Genomic DNA, 15102 nt, shown 5'->3' on the forward strand with positions numbered 1-15102 from the left:
AGCCCAATGACTTAGGAGCATGGACTTTGCTTCTGCTACTATGAAATGTATGGGGACAGTATCCACCTTGGTAAATAGAAACCAGTTACAGAGAAAATAATAATAGGTACAGAGTAGAGATATTAAAATGATAAAAGAAAATATATGACAAAAATAGTTTAATGACTTGGAAAAATTATTTCTAAATAAATAGTATCCTTTATTACAGCAGTATGTTGTGATTTTATCCCCATTAAACTCTAGTTCCTTTGAATCCAGGGTCTGATATTACTTGTCTCCCAAATTTCTTTGAGGAGTTTTTAAAACATATTTGATATTCCTCCATTTCAGAAGTGATAGCTATATTCCCTTCCTCTGAATCTGAGTCTTTGAAAGTTTTAATCAATAAAAGCATAATGAACATGACATTATGCACTCTCCAAAGCTAAGTCAGAAAAGGCTGTAGAGTTTTTCCCTGTTTTCTTGGGGCTTTTGGTTTTGAAGACATGAACTCCCATGTCAGAGGTCTGGCTACCTTAGATCACCACACTGTGAGAAAGCCAGGCCACATTAGAAGTCATGTGCAGGTGATCCAGGTAAGTTCTCAGTTAACAACCAGAATAAACTACCAGACAAAGAGTAACCACGTCTCCAGCTGAATCTAGGCCCCCACTATTAAATTAACTCTGACTGTTGAGTGTTTCCAGGTGAGGGATCAGATATCCTGAGGCAGGAACAAGCCATTTCTACTGTGCCATGTTTTAATTTCTGTCCCACCGAAGCTAGGTACATAATAAAATAGTTGTTTATATTTCTAAGTTTTAAGTAATTTGTTATATAGTAATAGTAAACATAAAAGACTTTGATAGGTAAAAGTGAGTGCTGCTATAAGAAAAAACTAAATGTGACATTTGCCTTGTGACGGGCAGGCAGAAAGTGAAAGATACATGAAGACAGGTCTTAGGAAGAAATCAGTGAGGGCCTAAAGGAAATAGGAATAATATTATCAGAAATAAGCAGTTTGATGTGAAGCAATAGTAACAAAATACATTAGCTATTCTTTGTATATATTTTTTTACTTTATAAATGTTTGCTAAATAAAATATTAAAGTTCTACCCTTTCCAGTATTTTGTTATTAGAAGCCAAAGTAGGAAGGGTTAGACTTCTGAGAAATTATGATAAAACATTCATAACAAATTGAAGTTTTCTACTGCTATTTTCTAACCCTCTTCAGAAATTTTATTTATTAAGGAACTACTTCTTCCTATTTAAGGGTTAGTGCAAATCGGTGTATACAGGTGTAGTGATTGTTTGAGGAAGATTCCCTACCTTGTGAATACATTGTTGAGTGCAGAGCAGAAAACACAAATTTCAAATGCTGTATTATGTGTCTATTCAAAGAGCATTGTATATGAGGGAATGATTTTTTAAAACAAAAGCAGTCATTCAAGGCTAACATTTTAGAATTAACTATGTTCAGTCAGTAAATAATGCTGAACATACCCATGCAACTACATGTACTTCAAAAGAAAGGCATTAGTAACGAGTGCTTAGGTGGAGCAAGAAGCAACAGAGAGCATCTAATTAGTTCCAATTAGCCATGCCAGGGGATTGTTTTCTAGGTAAGATTACCTTATAATAAGGTGATTAACTACTTTGGAAAGAGTTAAGATAGACTTATTTTATGCTTGATATGTTTTATAAAGAAGTGTTACAACAAGGATCCTCAAAATTATTCCCTGGGATAATTTCTACCTAGTATCAATAAATTTTATTCCACAAGACCACAATGCTCTTTTAATATGTTATTGATAGAGTGAATCTTGATGCATCTAGATATTAAAGAGTGTATATTTAAGTTTCATGTCAATTCAACTAACATACACTATGGATTTTATCTATAATTAGAAAATAACCATTGAATTATAATCAATTTCAAACGCTGGCCTACAGACTATCCATGAACATCAGAGGAGGACAATTTCTGTCATTGACATCAATCAAGGTCATAGGTCACTCCCCAAAGTAGGCTGTTCATTTTTCTTTTTCAAAAACTGCTCAATTATAAGGAAACAATCTTGGGTTTTTCTTGTGGAGTTTTGTGGACGTTTATGAATTAACAACTGCTACTTCATAAATCTTGCTTCTTATTTATTATCCTAGGAAGTGTGTGTGCATTTATGCATATGTATGTGCGTATGTGTGTGTGTGTGTGTGTGTGTAGAATGTTTGCATAGACCACATGCAAATTCATGTAAAAACTAATACAAACCATAGGAATAACAAGGGAAAATAAAGGAGGAAAATATTTAAAATATTTGCATGAAATGATACTAATAAAATGTAAGTATCTTGCAAACAGAAACTAGAATTAAATATTTTATCTTGGTTGAAGAATATACAAGCAATCCCTACTTCAACATGTTTCCCTTAGTTCTTAGGGGTCAACCTAATTTGGGAAACCCAGGAAATAGCCTTCCCTCTGTTCATTTAAAATATAGAGTATCCCTGAAGTTTACATTCTTCAGAAGAACTTCTCATTATGATCTCTCTGTAACCCCAAGTTCAGTTTCCTCATTAGTTTAGAGATTCCTCAGGTTCAGCATCCAGTGATTGTCTATCAGAAAAAAAGTGTTTCCTAGAAAATGTTTGCAGAATAAATAATCAACCAAATCAATAGCATATAGGCAATGTTTTATACAAGTTCAGGATTTCCATTGGTCTTTTTGTCACTCTAGTGCAGTAGAGAAGGAGAGAGAGAGAGAGGGAGAGAGAAAGAGGAAAATGAGGAAGAAGAGGTAAGAGGAGGAGCAGGAGGAGCAGAAGGAGGAGGGAGAAGAAGAAGAAGAAAGGAAAGGAGGAGCAGGAGGAGGAGGAGAGGGAAGAAGAAAGAAGAAAATAGGGAGTGAGAAGCAAAGGAAAGAGGAAAAGTTATTGACTCTAATCCTTATTTATCCTCATGCACTCTATTCCAAAGAGATATCTTCCAAACATGGCTTTTCAACAGTGTGGACACAGAAGCAAGTGTTCAGCTTTTATGATACCAGAAAATAATACAGGAAACAGCAAATGAAACAGAGGCCCTCCTATAAATGTGTGCACAGCTCTGCCTCATATAACCATTCACATTTCTACATGTTAGATTAAACCAAAAATTTAAACAAGTCTCAATATACAAATGAAAATATATGAAAATATATGAAAAGAATGAAATTATTTGAAAAGTCTTAAATTAGAAATACAGGTGCAATAATAATTATGAAAGATTCATATAAAATTATAATGTATAAATAGAATATTTTAGACTTCTAGGTATTACAAATATATATATATATATATATGTGTGTGTGTGTATACACATACATTTACTATTTACCTGCCTATTTGTCTATATCCTATATGGCTTATATGTAAATGAGAAGTCATTAACCTGAAACAATTGGTTAAATAATAATGCTTATACAGAAAAATGTCAAATGATTTTATCTAAAGGGCAAAGTTTCATAATCATGTACAGTTAGAATAAAAATGAGGATGGATCTCTAAAAACAGATCAAAGTTGGCATTGATATGTAGAAGAAAGTTATAGAAGTGTTTCACAATGAAATTCTCATGAGTATATGATTTTATTCAAAAATTTTCTATGCAATGCTGATAAGTCTAATAAATAATGACATTTCTACACATGAAAAATGATGTGTTTAATTTTAATTGTTGAAGTATGAAGGAAAATAACAATTCTAGTTGGATTATTAAAATGATAAAATTTATAGAAGGCGAACGTATAACTCAAAACATAATCATTTGCATTTGTAACAGAAAATGTTTCACTATCTAATAATGTTGTCATCCTGATATAAAGGCAAGGTAAAATACCTCAACAATGACAATGTGATATAGACTCCATTCTGTTTTTTTACATTTATTGTTTTTAATGGTGTATAAATGTCAATTCCTTAAAAATCAATTGTTCTACACATTAAAAACTATTACAAATAAGTTAATATATGAAATAAAAGTTTAATTCTTAAGAATTTGAAGTGTAAGGAAAAATAAATTATTACAAAAGCAATTTTGCTTGCATACAGATTAAAAACCTTCAGAGAAACATATGAGATAATCTACTCTGTTTTATTTTCTGCCATTTCTGACTCAAAAATATGTCATACATGTACATAAAAGCATATGTCATGAAATTCATTGATAGACAATTTCAATTGGCTTTTACTAAACATACATTAAAATTCTTAAAGTTGAAGATTATGTGAATATATAATCATAAAATTAAACAAAACTTAAACATATCTTTGTACCTTAAACATTTATTACATTGAATTCAGAGGAATAACTTCTCAGTGATACTTTACATTATAGATAATAATATTTGTTTATGATATAGCATTTTATCTGTTACTCCTGAAGCATTATTTTATTTTTTTAATTTCATATTTTATTCAAGAACTTAAAATGGATTTTTTCTGTCTAAATAACAATTGGCAATTTTCTATTTTGTCATACTTTTCTGTGGGCTTTTCTTTACCTGTACAACATCAAGTTAGAAAGTTAAGAAAAATACTTAGGTTTGGTTTCTCTAATCCTAACTTGGACATTATAATTTTCCATACTTAATAGAGTGAAATATCTATAAATTTATAATTTCCAAGTTAATAATAGATATGTACTTATGATATAGTTTAAAATAAAGAATGTTCAGGTATAAAGTTGCCATTTTAAAATCAATAAGAATAATTTATGAGCTATTTTGGCTAATAAAATATTTGCTTTAGTAATATATCTATTCAGATTGATATTATTTAAGGAAAATTGAATTTTACTGATTTCAGCATATGATGTAGTATCACATGTCCTGCAGCTTATAAACTAATTTATTTCTAAAATTATCATTTTTTCATACACACACACACACATATATATAAGCACACACATATGGAAAGTGATATATTGTCTTCAGTTCAATACTGTCACTAGGTAAAAATAAATAAGTGGTTCATAATTATATTTTGTTGATCTATAAAACTTATAATAAGAAGCACAAAACTATGAACCACAAAGCTAATCTATAACTGTTTGTTATTTATTAGCATAGTGTTCAGGGATTTATCTTGTAGAATTTGTGTGTTTTGTATTGCTGTTTCATGGAGGTCAGGTACATGAAAGTTGATCATACTAAAAGGAATTATTGATACCTGAGTGATAACTAACAGAATCAAGACTCATTCTAGGCATACTGCAATTCCAATTTTTTTCTATTACTCTTTTGGCACTATAAAAACCATGAACCATAAAAGAAGTAAGATATTGGAAAGACAAACATATTATGAAATAATAAATAATTTAATGAATAAATATCTAGTGAGTGCTCATTTTATTCCATGTACTGTGTATAGCAAAGACACAGAGTCAAAAAAAAAAAAAAAAACCTATTCTGTGAGCTCACGAAAGCTAATGTCAGAAAAAACAAAATCACGTATCAGTCTATAGAATAATTAGTGTAATTTTGAAGATGTATGTATACATGAATTTTCTAAATTTTCTAAATTCATGTATGATATTAATTTATTGAATAATTTTGAAAGAATAATCACTTCATAAATTCTGAGTTAAATTGCCTATGTTCATACATCAATTTCAGTTTCTTAGTTGTAGATTACTTAAAAGAAAAAGCAGAGAGTAGTACAGAAATGAATCACTTGTCTCTGAACAGGGGATTCAGGAAAGTATTTCTGTTTCATTCCAGATGTTAGAGACCAGATACTTTCAAATAAGAAGTATAGACTTCATGGAATAGATCATTTTCATCACTGGACATAGTCCTTATGAACTGATTTCTTTTAGTTTACTCCAGGAAAATGATTTTAGAGTGATACATTAAGAATTTGAACTGATTCTTTGAAAACAAGCTATGACTACAATTTTAAAGGTCTTTGTAAGATTGCCAATATTTTTTGTACTGCTACTTCCATGTCACAAGTACTTTTTAATGTTGCTTAGTTTTACTCATGAAATTCAACACTTTTTTGGATTTTTTCTATACAAATTTATTACTTTAAGACTTCATAATTATTATTTTAATGGATACATATTTAGTGTGTTGATGACTAGTTCTTTATATTCTTAAAAAAATCCTAAGAACTTAAAACCCTCTATCTAGGTATAACCAGAAGAGGTATGGTATATGAGAGAATACAAGAACATCACTATTATTGTAAATATTTAGAGTCTAAATTATATATTTAGAGTTAAACACCAATGTTATGTAACATATGGTTTCAAAATGTAGTAGCAAAGATACTTTAAAGAGTATTTTGTCTTTAGTCTAAAAGATGAGAAGTCCTATATAAATTCAGTTTTATCTTAAAGTTTAAAAATTTGCATAGTATGCTTCCTTTCAACAGTTAACTTAGATCTACATAGAAATTTGAAAAGAATATGACATAAACCTCTCAACTAGCACTCTCTTAAGCACCGGAAAAATCATTACCTTTCCAAGTTCTTTCAATTTCTGTCACAAGAAGCAGAGAGAGCAGAACTATATATTTTGGTAATTAATTTCCTTAAGATAATGTTAGAAACATCATGTTCTCTAAAATATAAATGAATTTCAAGGTGAGCATGCTAGAGGATAATATTAATGGCATATGATTTATTGTGACAAGAGATCTGATCTGAAACACCATTATTAGGAGTACTTAAAAAAGTCCATTTGTGAATTCCTGAACACATGAACGCATGCTATGCCTGAGCTTGTCTCAATGTTGAAATCCAAAATCCACCATTGTAACGTCTGAAATTGCTGTGTACGATATCTCTTTTTCATAGAAATTTGTCAGAAAGTATTCATATCCTGAATGTTTGCATTATAGTTTAGGGATCCTGAATGTTTGCATTATAGTTTAAATGCTTGGAACTCTAAGTGAAGACAATCTACAAAAATATGACTTGAAATGCACATGCCTAATTGATTTGGAAATTATGGAATTTTAGGACTGACTGACTGCTATCTTAAAACAATTGTTAGTCAATAATATATAAAGTATCTATTATACACTCATTTCAATTTTTCTGAATTTTGTTAAAACTATAAACCTTGGGATTGAAGCAGTTTAGCGAAATGCAATCAGAATTAACATAAGTTCAAAACCATACAAAACCAACTGTTAAATTGTTTAGTAATATACATATACTAAATAAGCTATGAAAACTTATTTAATAGAGGCAGAATTGAAATGCCTTCATAATCCCCTTGCTTTAGGACAGCAAGTTCATAATATCGGTCCGTGCAGCATTTTTGTGTAATAATCTTCCTGCTCACCTAGATTGTGACCTCCACAAGGGTAGAAACCTATCTTACCACCATTCTAGTGCATATTTCACACACTTGCCTGCACTGGTTCTTCCCTACCATGACTCCTCAACAAAATCTATGGGTCACCAGCCAAACCTCATTCTGCTACCCAACAACAAGTACTCTGATCTGCTGACCCTACCTATAGAGCCAGATAAGGATGAAGACCAGTTGTGGATCATTTAATATCTAATGACTTGTTCCATAGAGGGTATCTGGTGTTAAAGTGGGAGTGAAAAAGACTTTCATTCCCCAGTCCTCGATTGGTCACAATCATCAGGGCTAGTAACTGTGTCACTAGTGAGTCCACACTGCTTCTATTTTATATTATGTCTACTTGCCTCCAAGTGAGGGGAAGGACATTTGGACACTCTCCTCAGATAAATTTAGACCATTATCAGCACCAACCTTAGAGTCTATAAAGAATGGGAAAGGGTGGAAAAGCAAAGGCAGGGGAAAGCACATCCCAGGCTATGAGGCTTCATCAGAGACTCAGAATAAATTTGAGCCTATCAAGGTCTAGAACCTGTCCTTGGCAGTATTGAACAAATTCAGAATATTTTATCCACCATCATTTGGCTCCATGAAGAGGAAGTGTGCCTTCACTCAGAACCACTGGATCCTTAGTGTCCAGCAGAGGGCATAACTAAAGGTACAGGTCCAGGAAATGGGATGTATGACCAATTCTCATGAGTCCTTCAGGTATGAGTCAGGCATTGCCTGGAAAGTCTTTCTTCCTTGACACATACTTTAGTTTTCTCTGTGCTTCTCACAATTGGTCAATATAGCCCTGGTGCTCTTTGAATTGTGGGCTCAAAAATTCTTGGTTGAATGAATATAAAATTGTGGATGACTAGTGGATGACTAGCAGGTCAAGTGTTCTCTCTTTCTGGAGTATCCTTCACTCTTCATTCACTTGATCAGTTTATTCTAATATCTGAGTGATTACCAGATGTTATACTATTACTGGACTCAAGGGTTACCTCCTCCAGAAAGCCTTTCTGACCTTCCTCTTTAGTAGTTCCTCTTCACTGTGGTCACTTCTATGTGTACCTCAGTCTCAAGACCAAGATGGTACCTTGAGCACAAGAACCAGACCTGTTTATCTTCTCTGTGGCCATGACCTGACAGTGCACGATACTGGACTAGGTTCAGGCAATGCATATAAAAGGCATTATCTCTCATGGAAGAAACTTACCTCTGTAGAAGATAGATCCTGCATAGTAATCCAGTTTGCCAAATGACAATTTGGCTAACTTCCTTTCTATGAGCTTGCAGGTTAGTCAAATGACCTGCCGAATCCAGAAATAAGGTTCTAAACTACCACCGTGACTTTCCAAGATGGTCACTATCCCCTTGACCATTTGTGGAAAAGGATGTACCTATTTGTAGAACAGGTGGTTTGCAGAAATTTACGGAAGAGAGTAAAGAAGGCAAATTCACCTGGCTCTCTATCTCTCATATCCCATTAGTCAAATTTTACCCATGAATAGTCCCCCATACTTCTAGGTTGCTAGTTATCACTTGGAATGGGAGATCCAGGCCTTGTGGTGGGACATTCCATCCAACTCTGGATATGGCAGGAAGAGGCAGAAACTTTGTACAAGGTTAGTAAGAATTTGATGCAGTCTATGTAATGTGTTCAGTACAGTCCAATACTGTTTTTTTTTTTTTTTTTCATTTTTCCCAAAGCAGAAACAGGGCATAGTTATCAATACCTTTCCTAAGCATACATGACTAGTAAGTGGTAAATTCTGAATTTGAACACAGTCTGATTTTGAAAACTCGAAAAACAATATAAAAAACTTGGATTTTATGTTGTAGAAAAAAGATTCACTAAGAGGCTTAAATATGGGGTTTACATGAAATAAAGACCTTTTTAATAAAGTTCCCATTCTCCCCTGTGCCCCACCTTCCCATCTATCTAAACTTGGCCACAGTATGTGGCTCCAGAGAGGTGAAGGCATTCAGGGCAATTTTTGAGGGTTTTGAGGTGTCCCTGACTGGGACCAGATCTTTATTTGGGCTTCAATACTGCATCTTAATCTTTCTCTGTCTTCACTTAGATCTGTATATGTGAAAACAAAAAGCTGGTCAAAGACAGGAAGCATCTGATTAGAGAAGTCAATGAGAAGAACTGAAGATTGACCTAAGGATTGGGAGTATGAGGACCATGCTCCTGTCTACTATGGGTTGGGGGCCTGGAGATTGTGGTCACTGCTGATGAATTATTTGATATTGCCTGAGATGGTCAGATCTCATAAATTGTGTCACCACACCAATGTCGTCCATATCCAGTAGATTTTCACATATTTTGTCCAAGTTCATCAGAATCAAGACCACAGTCTAACTTTCCCACCTGCATCTACCGAGCTTCTCATTGGGGTGAGGTGGTGCACCACCTGCTTCTGGTTCACTCTTGGGCTTGCTGCTCCATCTCAGTCTGAATTGTCTACACACAGGAACTGAGCAGGAGTCCACTTCAGATCAGAAGGAAAAGCAGCCATTACAGTACTATGGGAGGGTGCCCCAACATCTCTGACTCTAGTATTCTTTGAAGTCGCCATAGAAATGTGCCATTGCACATCATTCTAGGAACATTATCTATCTTTGATTTCAAATGAAATAATCTCTGTAACCTATTTATGAGCAATATGTATCCATGTGTCAAATTTACAAGGAGATTTCGATAAGGTGAAGTTTACATCCTATGAAAATATTGAGGTACACAAACACATTATTATAAATATTATCTAATCACATATTGGGTAGTGAGGAATGTTATAAACTAGTAGCACTCTCAAGAATGAAAATAAAATGGACATATGTGAATAATGGAGGTTTTTATTATTAAGAAGAATTAAAATTATTCAGCAAAAAGAAACTCATTAGCTTATGACACAGGGGGAGGATCATAAATATTGGCATTCTTATATACAAGATGTCAAATTGATTATCACATAAATACATTGATGTACCTCTTTATATTTTCAATTCTATCACTCTGCCCACCCTCAACTCTTTTTCTCTCCTTCCAGAATTAGAAGACTTTTCTGAATCCTTCTGAAGAAATAATGTACATATATCAATAACCATATATGAATTTTTCTACTTCCCTTAAAACAAAAATTACAGCTTTCTGAACTATGAGAGAACAATAAAACCATAAGGTCAGGATTTATTATTTCTAAGGTAAGAAACAAGATGCTATCTACTTTAAGTATAAGAAATTATTTATTTTAATAAAACAAGTAAATTTAATGAAAATTCTGATACGACTTCACTAATCATGCAATTTTTTTTTTACTAGGATCATTATTATATAAAGTAGTATGTTTGAGTCTACAGTTTTAAAAAATCTAAAACAATTTTGAAAGTATGTTGTAGTAGCACTTATTTATTATTAGTATATGTGGAAAAAATTATGTTAAAGTACTAGAGTGTGACAAATTTGGAAGAAACATAAGAATTTCCAGGGGGCAGTTATCTAATGAACTATATGGAGTGTTCATGGCCAATTATCATTCTAACCAAATACAGAGAACAGAGTCTTTGGTTTTTGGACATTAATGTATGAAATCACTCAATATCTATATTGAAATACTGCTTATCATTTTGTAACTTTGTGAAATGAAAAAAGTGGAAAAGAGCATAAACAGAAGTAGAAGACAATTTGCTTGTTCTGTCCCTTTTTCTAGGGAATGAGGTGGAGAGAGCCATGTTTCCTTCTAGAAATGGAGCCAATACAGAGCCAAAGATTTTTCTACTTCTTTGAGTAACTATAAATGTCAATGTCTACATTTTGAAAGGGAAAATGTTTGCCTATTGGTATCATAAGAAAACTAATTTTGTCAAGGCTTTCCTCTGTGAACAAAAAGTCTTTAAAATAGTTTATACTGGCATTGCGGTTGTTATTTTACTTTGCTTTTAATTGAAGTCAATAGGGAACCAATAGTCCAAAGATTAGAAGACTTTTAACATGCCTATGTACTTTTAAAGAAGATCACCATTCACATACTAAGCCACATAAAGGCTACTACTATGTCTTATCTTAATAAACTATGACTGTCAATATTTATAGCATATAAGAATGAAATAGTGTTGACCACATTGTTTTCCCATTATAAACCTAAGAAGAAAAATTCAACTCATTTATATTTTCATCTTAATAGTTACACATACACTGAACCTCATTCAGTCATTATAGTCATTATATAAAATGTTTTTAGCAAAGAGATCATTTATCTATTATGACACAATAACCTAAGAAGAAAACCTAAGAAGAAAAATTAAAACCTAAGAAGAAAAATTCAACTCATTTATATTTTCATCTTAATAGTTACACATACACTGAACCTCATTCAGTCATTATATAAAATGTTTTTAGAAAAGAGATCATTTATCTATTATGACACAATTTGATAACAGATTCATAATTGTAATTTCATCCTTTGTAACCTTACCTACTGTTGAATTTCTCTGGGTGTTTTTCTCTCATGATGTGGAATCTGTGTGCAATGGAGGCATCCTAAAGGGAGAAATGGAAAAAAAAAAATAGTTTAGAATCCTATTATCTTGCAGAAGTATAAATTAAAAGGGAAAAGGAACACTATTTTTAAATCAATTTTTTCTTCAAAATAGATCTGTCAAGATATTCTAAAATTAGGCAAAGATGTGTAATTCATGTAAATCCCAAACAAGTGTGATTTATGCAATCATGTCACAATTGGCTACTGGTCATCTTTACATCTAGGATTTGATTTCTGTTTGTTTTACATATCTCCTTTGAAAGTTAATTTTGGTACCAGGCTCACAGTATGCTTAAGGTAGCACATAAGGTCATAAATCTCAAATAGTAGTTAAAAGTATTGTTAAAGAACCATTAGAAGGACAGCTTAATTAGGAAAATGATGGTAGAAAAACTTCTACCTCTTTGAAATTATTTGTAGGTAGAAAGATAGTATGAGGGTGCTGATCTAATAGAGGAAAATGTAATACTTGACTTCAAAGTATTCTCAGTATTCCTTGGTATGTAATTAATAACTGTTCAGACCACAAGAAGTTTTCTGAAACATCTTCCTGAATGGTAAAAAGCAACAAAGAGAAAGACTTATTTTTGGAAAACTGGTGACAGGTATAACTCATCTCTGAGACCCTAGATGTAACAATTCTGAACCCCAATGGGTGTTTATTACTATCAAGAAATCGTGACTTTTATATATACAGATAAATTACAATGAGCTTGTGAGATGGGTGAAATAGCATGATTCAAACTTTTCAAGGGTCCACTCTGACATTAAAGAGTTAAACCTGTTTTTCCAAGGGAGGAGATATTTTCCCATTTTTCATCCACACATGATTAATCACTCAAATGAGAAACTAATATATTTACAAGTCATCTCAATAGAAAAGAGCTATTGTTGTGATTAAATGTTAATTTGTCTCATCATGGAGGTTAAAGAAAAAGAACCAACACAAAGGAAATAAAGAAGTTGTGTATTTAAAAGAATCTTGGAAACACTAGACAAGGATTAAAAATCAAATGAATGAAATGAAAAGACTTATGTGCTTACTCATGCATAGTAAAGCATGAGGCCCAACAAGAGAGGTACTAATGCCCAGTGCAGATGGAAGAGAGTTGCTTATGCCTGAAAGAAAGAGCTATCTACAATTTTTTTTCTGAACAAATATTTTACTTTCTAAAAATTGTTAAGTGTTTGAATTAATCCATAAATGAAAGAACTCATAGATATAGGCAGATGAGTATAGAAACACCCATAATAAAAGTCACTCAAAAATTCTTCTATGGTTTAGTTTTCCAACATATAATTTTGTTAAAAAAAATATAGTCAAGTTTCTGATTTGCTTGCAAGTAGGAATATGAATAAGCATGGTTCATGGTTTTGATCCAGTACGTCTCAAACATAGTCACAGGGTTTCTCTGTTTAAATTCTAAGTCATAATCATATTATAGATTATGAAGTTGTCTTACTGTGGTATGACATTATAGAAAAATCTGAACTAAAGTACTTGTGATATACATGTGGCATGATCATTAATGAATTTTATAAAAGCATTTTAACTTTATCCCTACTCTGGTGCAAGATCAATTTGGAATGTCTTCTAATGCACACATCCAGCAGACCAGTTAAACAAAAGCATAGTAATATGAATCAAGGACTGAGAATCAATGATTAATAGTGGTTACCCATAGGAAGAATATCATTGAATTTTCTCTTGTTTGAATTATTTGTTTCCAGTAATTTGGAGAAAGAGAATTTTATAAATGAATTGTGTCATATAATTTTCTTTACAAGTGTATATTTTTACAATAATAAAAAATTCATTCTTTCCGTAGCAACATAAACTGGATAGAAAAAGGGAGAGAGGAGCAGAGACGAGAGGAGACATACAAAAAAAACTAGAGTAGACTACAGTGGAGTACACTAATGTGAACCATTGAGACACCAAATAGCCAGAGATTAACTTAATATTGGCTCTAACTCCAAGACACTCGAGCAATAGATCATTCATTCAGTAAAAAAGTGGGGGAAATAAAAATTAGTGTGAAACACTGGCAGGCCTTTTCCTTGTTGAATGGGTTCTATCACAAAGAGAGAGCTGGTTTTTCTGACTATAGAATTGATAGGAACAATGTCGGCAGGTGTTCATTTGGATGAGAATTCAAAGTCACATGGGCCCCTGTCCCTTTGGCATTACTCCAGGGGGCTTCAAAGAGTTCTGCCAAATGCTGTAAACTTATTGAGCCATCATATTTCAGGGATACTTAGGATTCTCTATCCAGAAATCAAATAAGAAAGAGCAAAAATGACATTTTTCAATAAATTGTGCCCTTCTTATCTCTATGTGGTATAGCTTTCAGGGAACAAAAACTAAATCAGCATTACTTCCACTTCCTAGAATGACTCTGAATTTAGACAGACTTTCCAACTACAAACCTTGCAACTTTGAGCAAATTGTTTATTCACTGAGAGTCAGTGCTGAGAGAAAATAATATATAAGTACGTTGGTGGAGATTAAATGAGATTATTCTGTTTAACAACTGGAACAGTGATTTGTAAGGCAGGGATGTTCACTTGTTTTATATACATACCAGAATTTCTGGAATGCAATATGAGGTGCTAAAACATGCTTTAACAACATAATTTTCAAATATGTTCTCTGACTCTTAAATTGGTTTTATTATTTCCTGATACTATTAATAGTTTTAAATTTTTAAAAATCACATCTAAAAAGTAAAAACTAAAAAAGCAAAACATAAACTCATGCTTAAACTCCATTTATTGAGTATTTAAGATTTCCAGTGATTTTTTGAGCTATTATTAGTACAAAAAAAACCCCCACCAATTTCAGGAATTTGATAAGTTTTGACAAACATAGTCATTAACCACCATCTTCTCATATATTTTGTATGCATTTATATTTCTTCTCATGTTTACCTACTGAAGTTCTTAGTCCATTTCAACTATGTATATTAAACTGACTGGGTTCAAGAGCTAGTTCTAAACTGTACTGAATATTTGATCCTGAAAAGTTTGCTTAGACTTTCAATGCTCCCATTTACCTATCTCAAAATAAGATTAATACTAATAATCCTTGATTTTTAGTTCTAATGCTCTAGTACCTGGAAGATAATTAGAATTGTGCTTATCATGGAGAAAGCAAGAAAAAAAAATCACTATCAGTTATCATTATTGAAATACATTGATTATGATTTTGAGATTCATATTATTTT

General features: G+C 32.3%; 1 protein-coding gene across 13 annotated transcripts in view; it reads right to left on the minus strand.

Annotated features, from left to right (window-relative positions):
- The window catches only part of Dgkb (diacylglycerol kinase beta), a 640490-nt gene that overhangs the window by 245756 nt on the left and 379632 nt on the right, over window positions 1–15102 (minus strand). For all 13 annotated transcript variants that reach the window (XM_047561038.1, XM_047561039.1, XM_047561044.1 and 10 more), the window contains one exon: window positions 11810–11874. In XM_047561038.1, coding sequence (XP_047416994.1) covers window positions 11810–11874 — 65 coding nt within the window. The remainder of the gene's footprint in view (window positions 1–11809; window positions 11875–15102) is intronic.

This window comes from Sciurus carolinensis, chromosome 8 (assembly GCF_902686445.1).
Source record: "Sciurus carolinensis chromosome 8, mSciCar1.2, whole genome shotgun sequence".
NCBI lineage: Eukaryota > Metazoa > Chordata > Mammalia > Rodentia > Sciuridae > Sciurus > Sciurus carolinensis.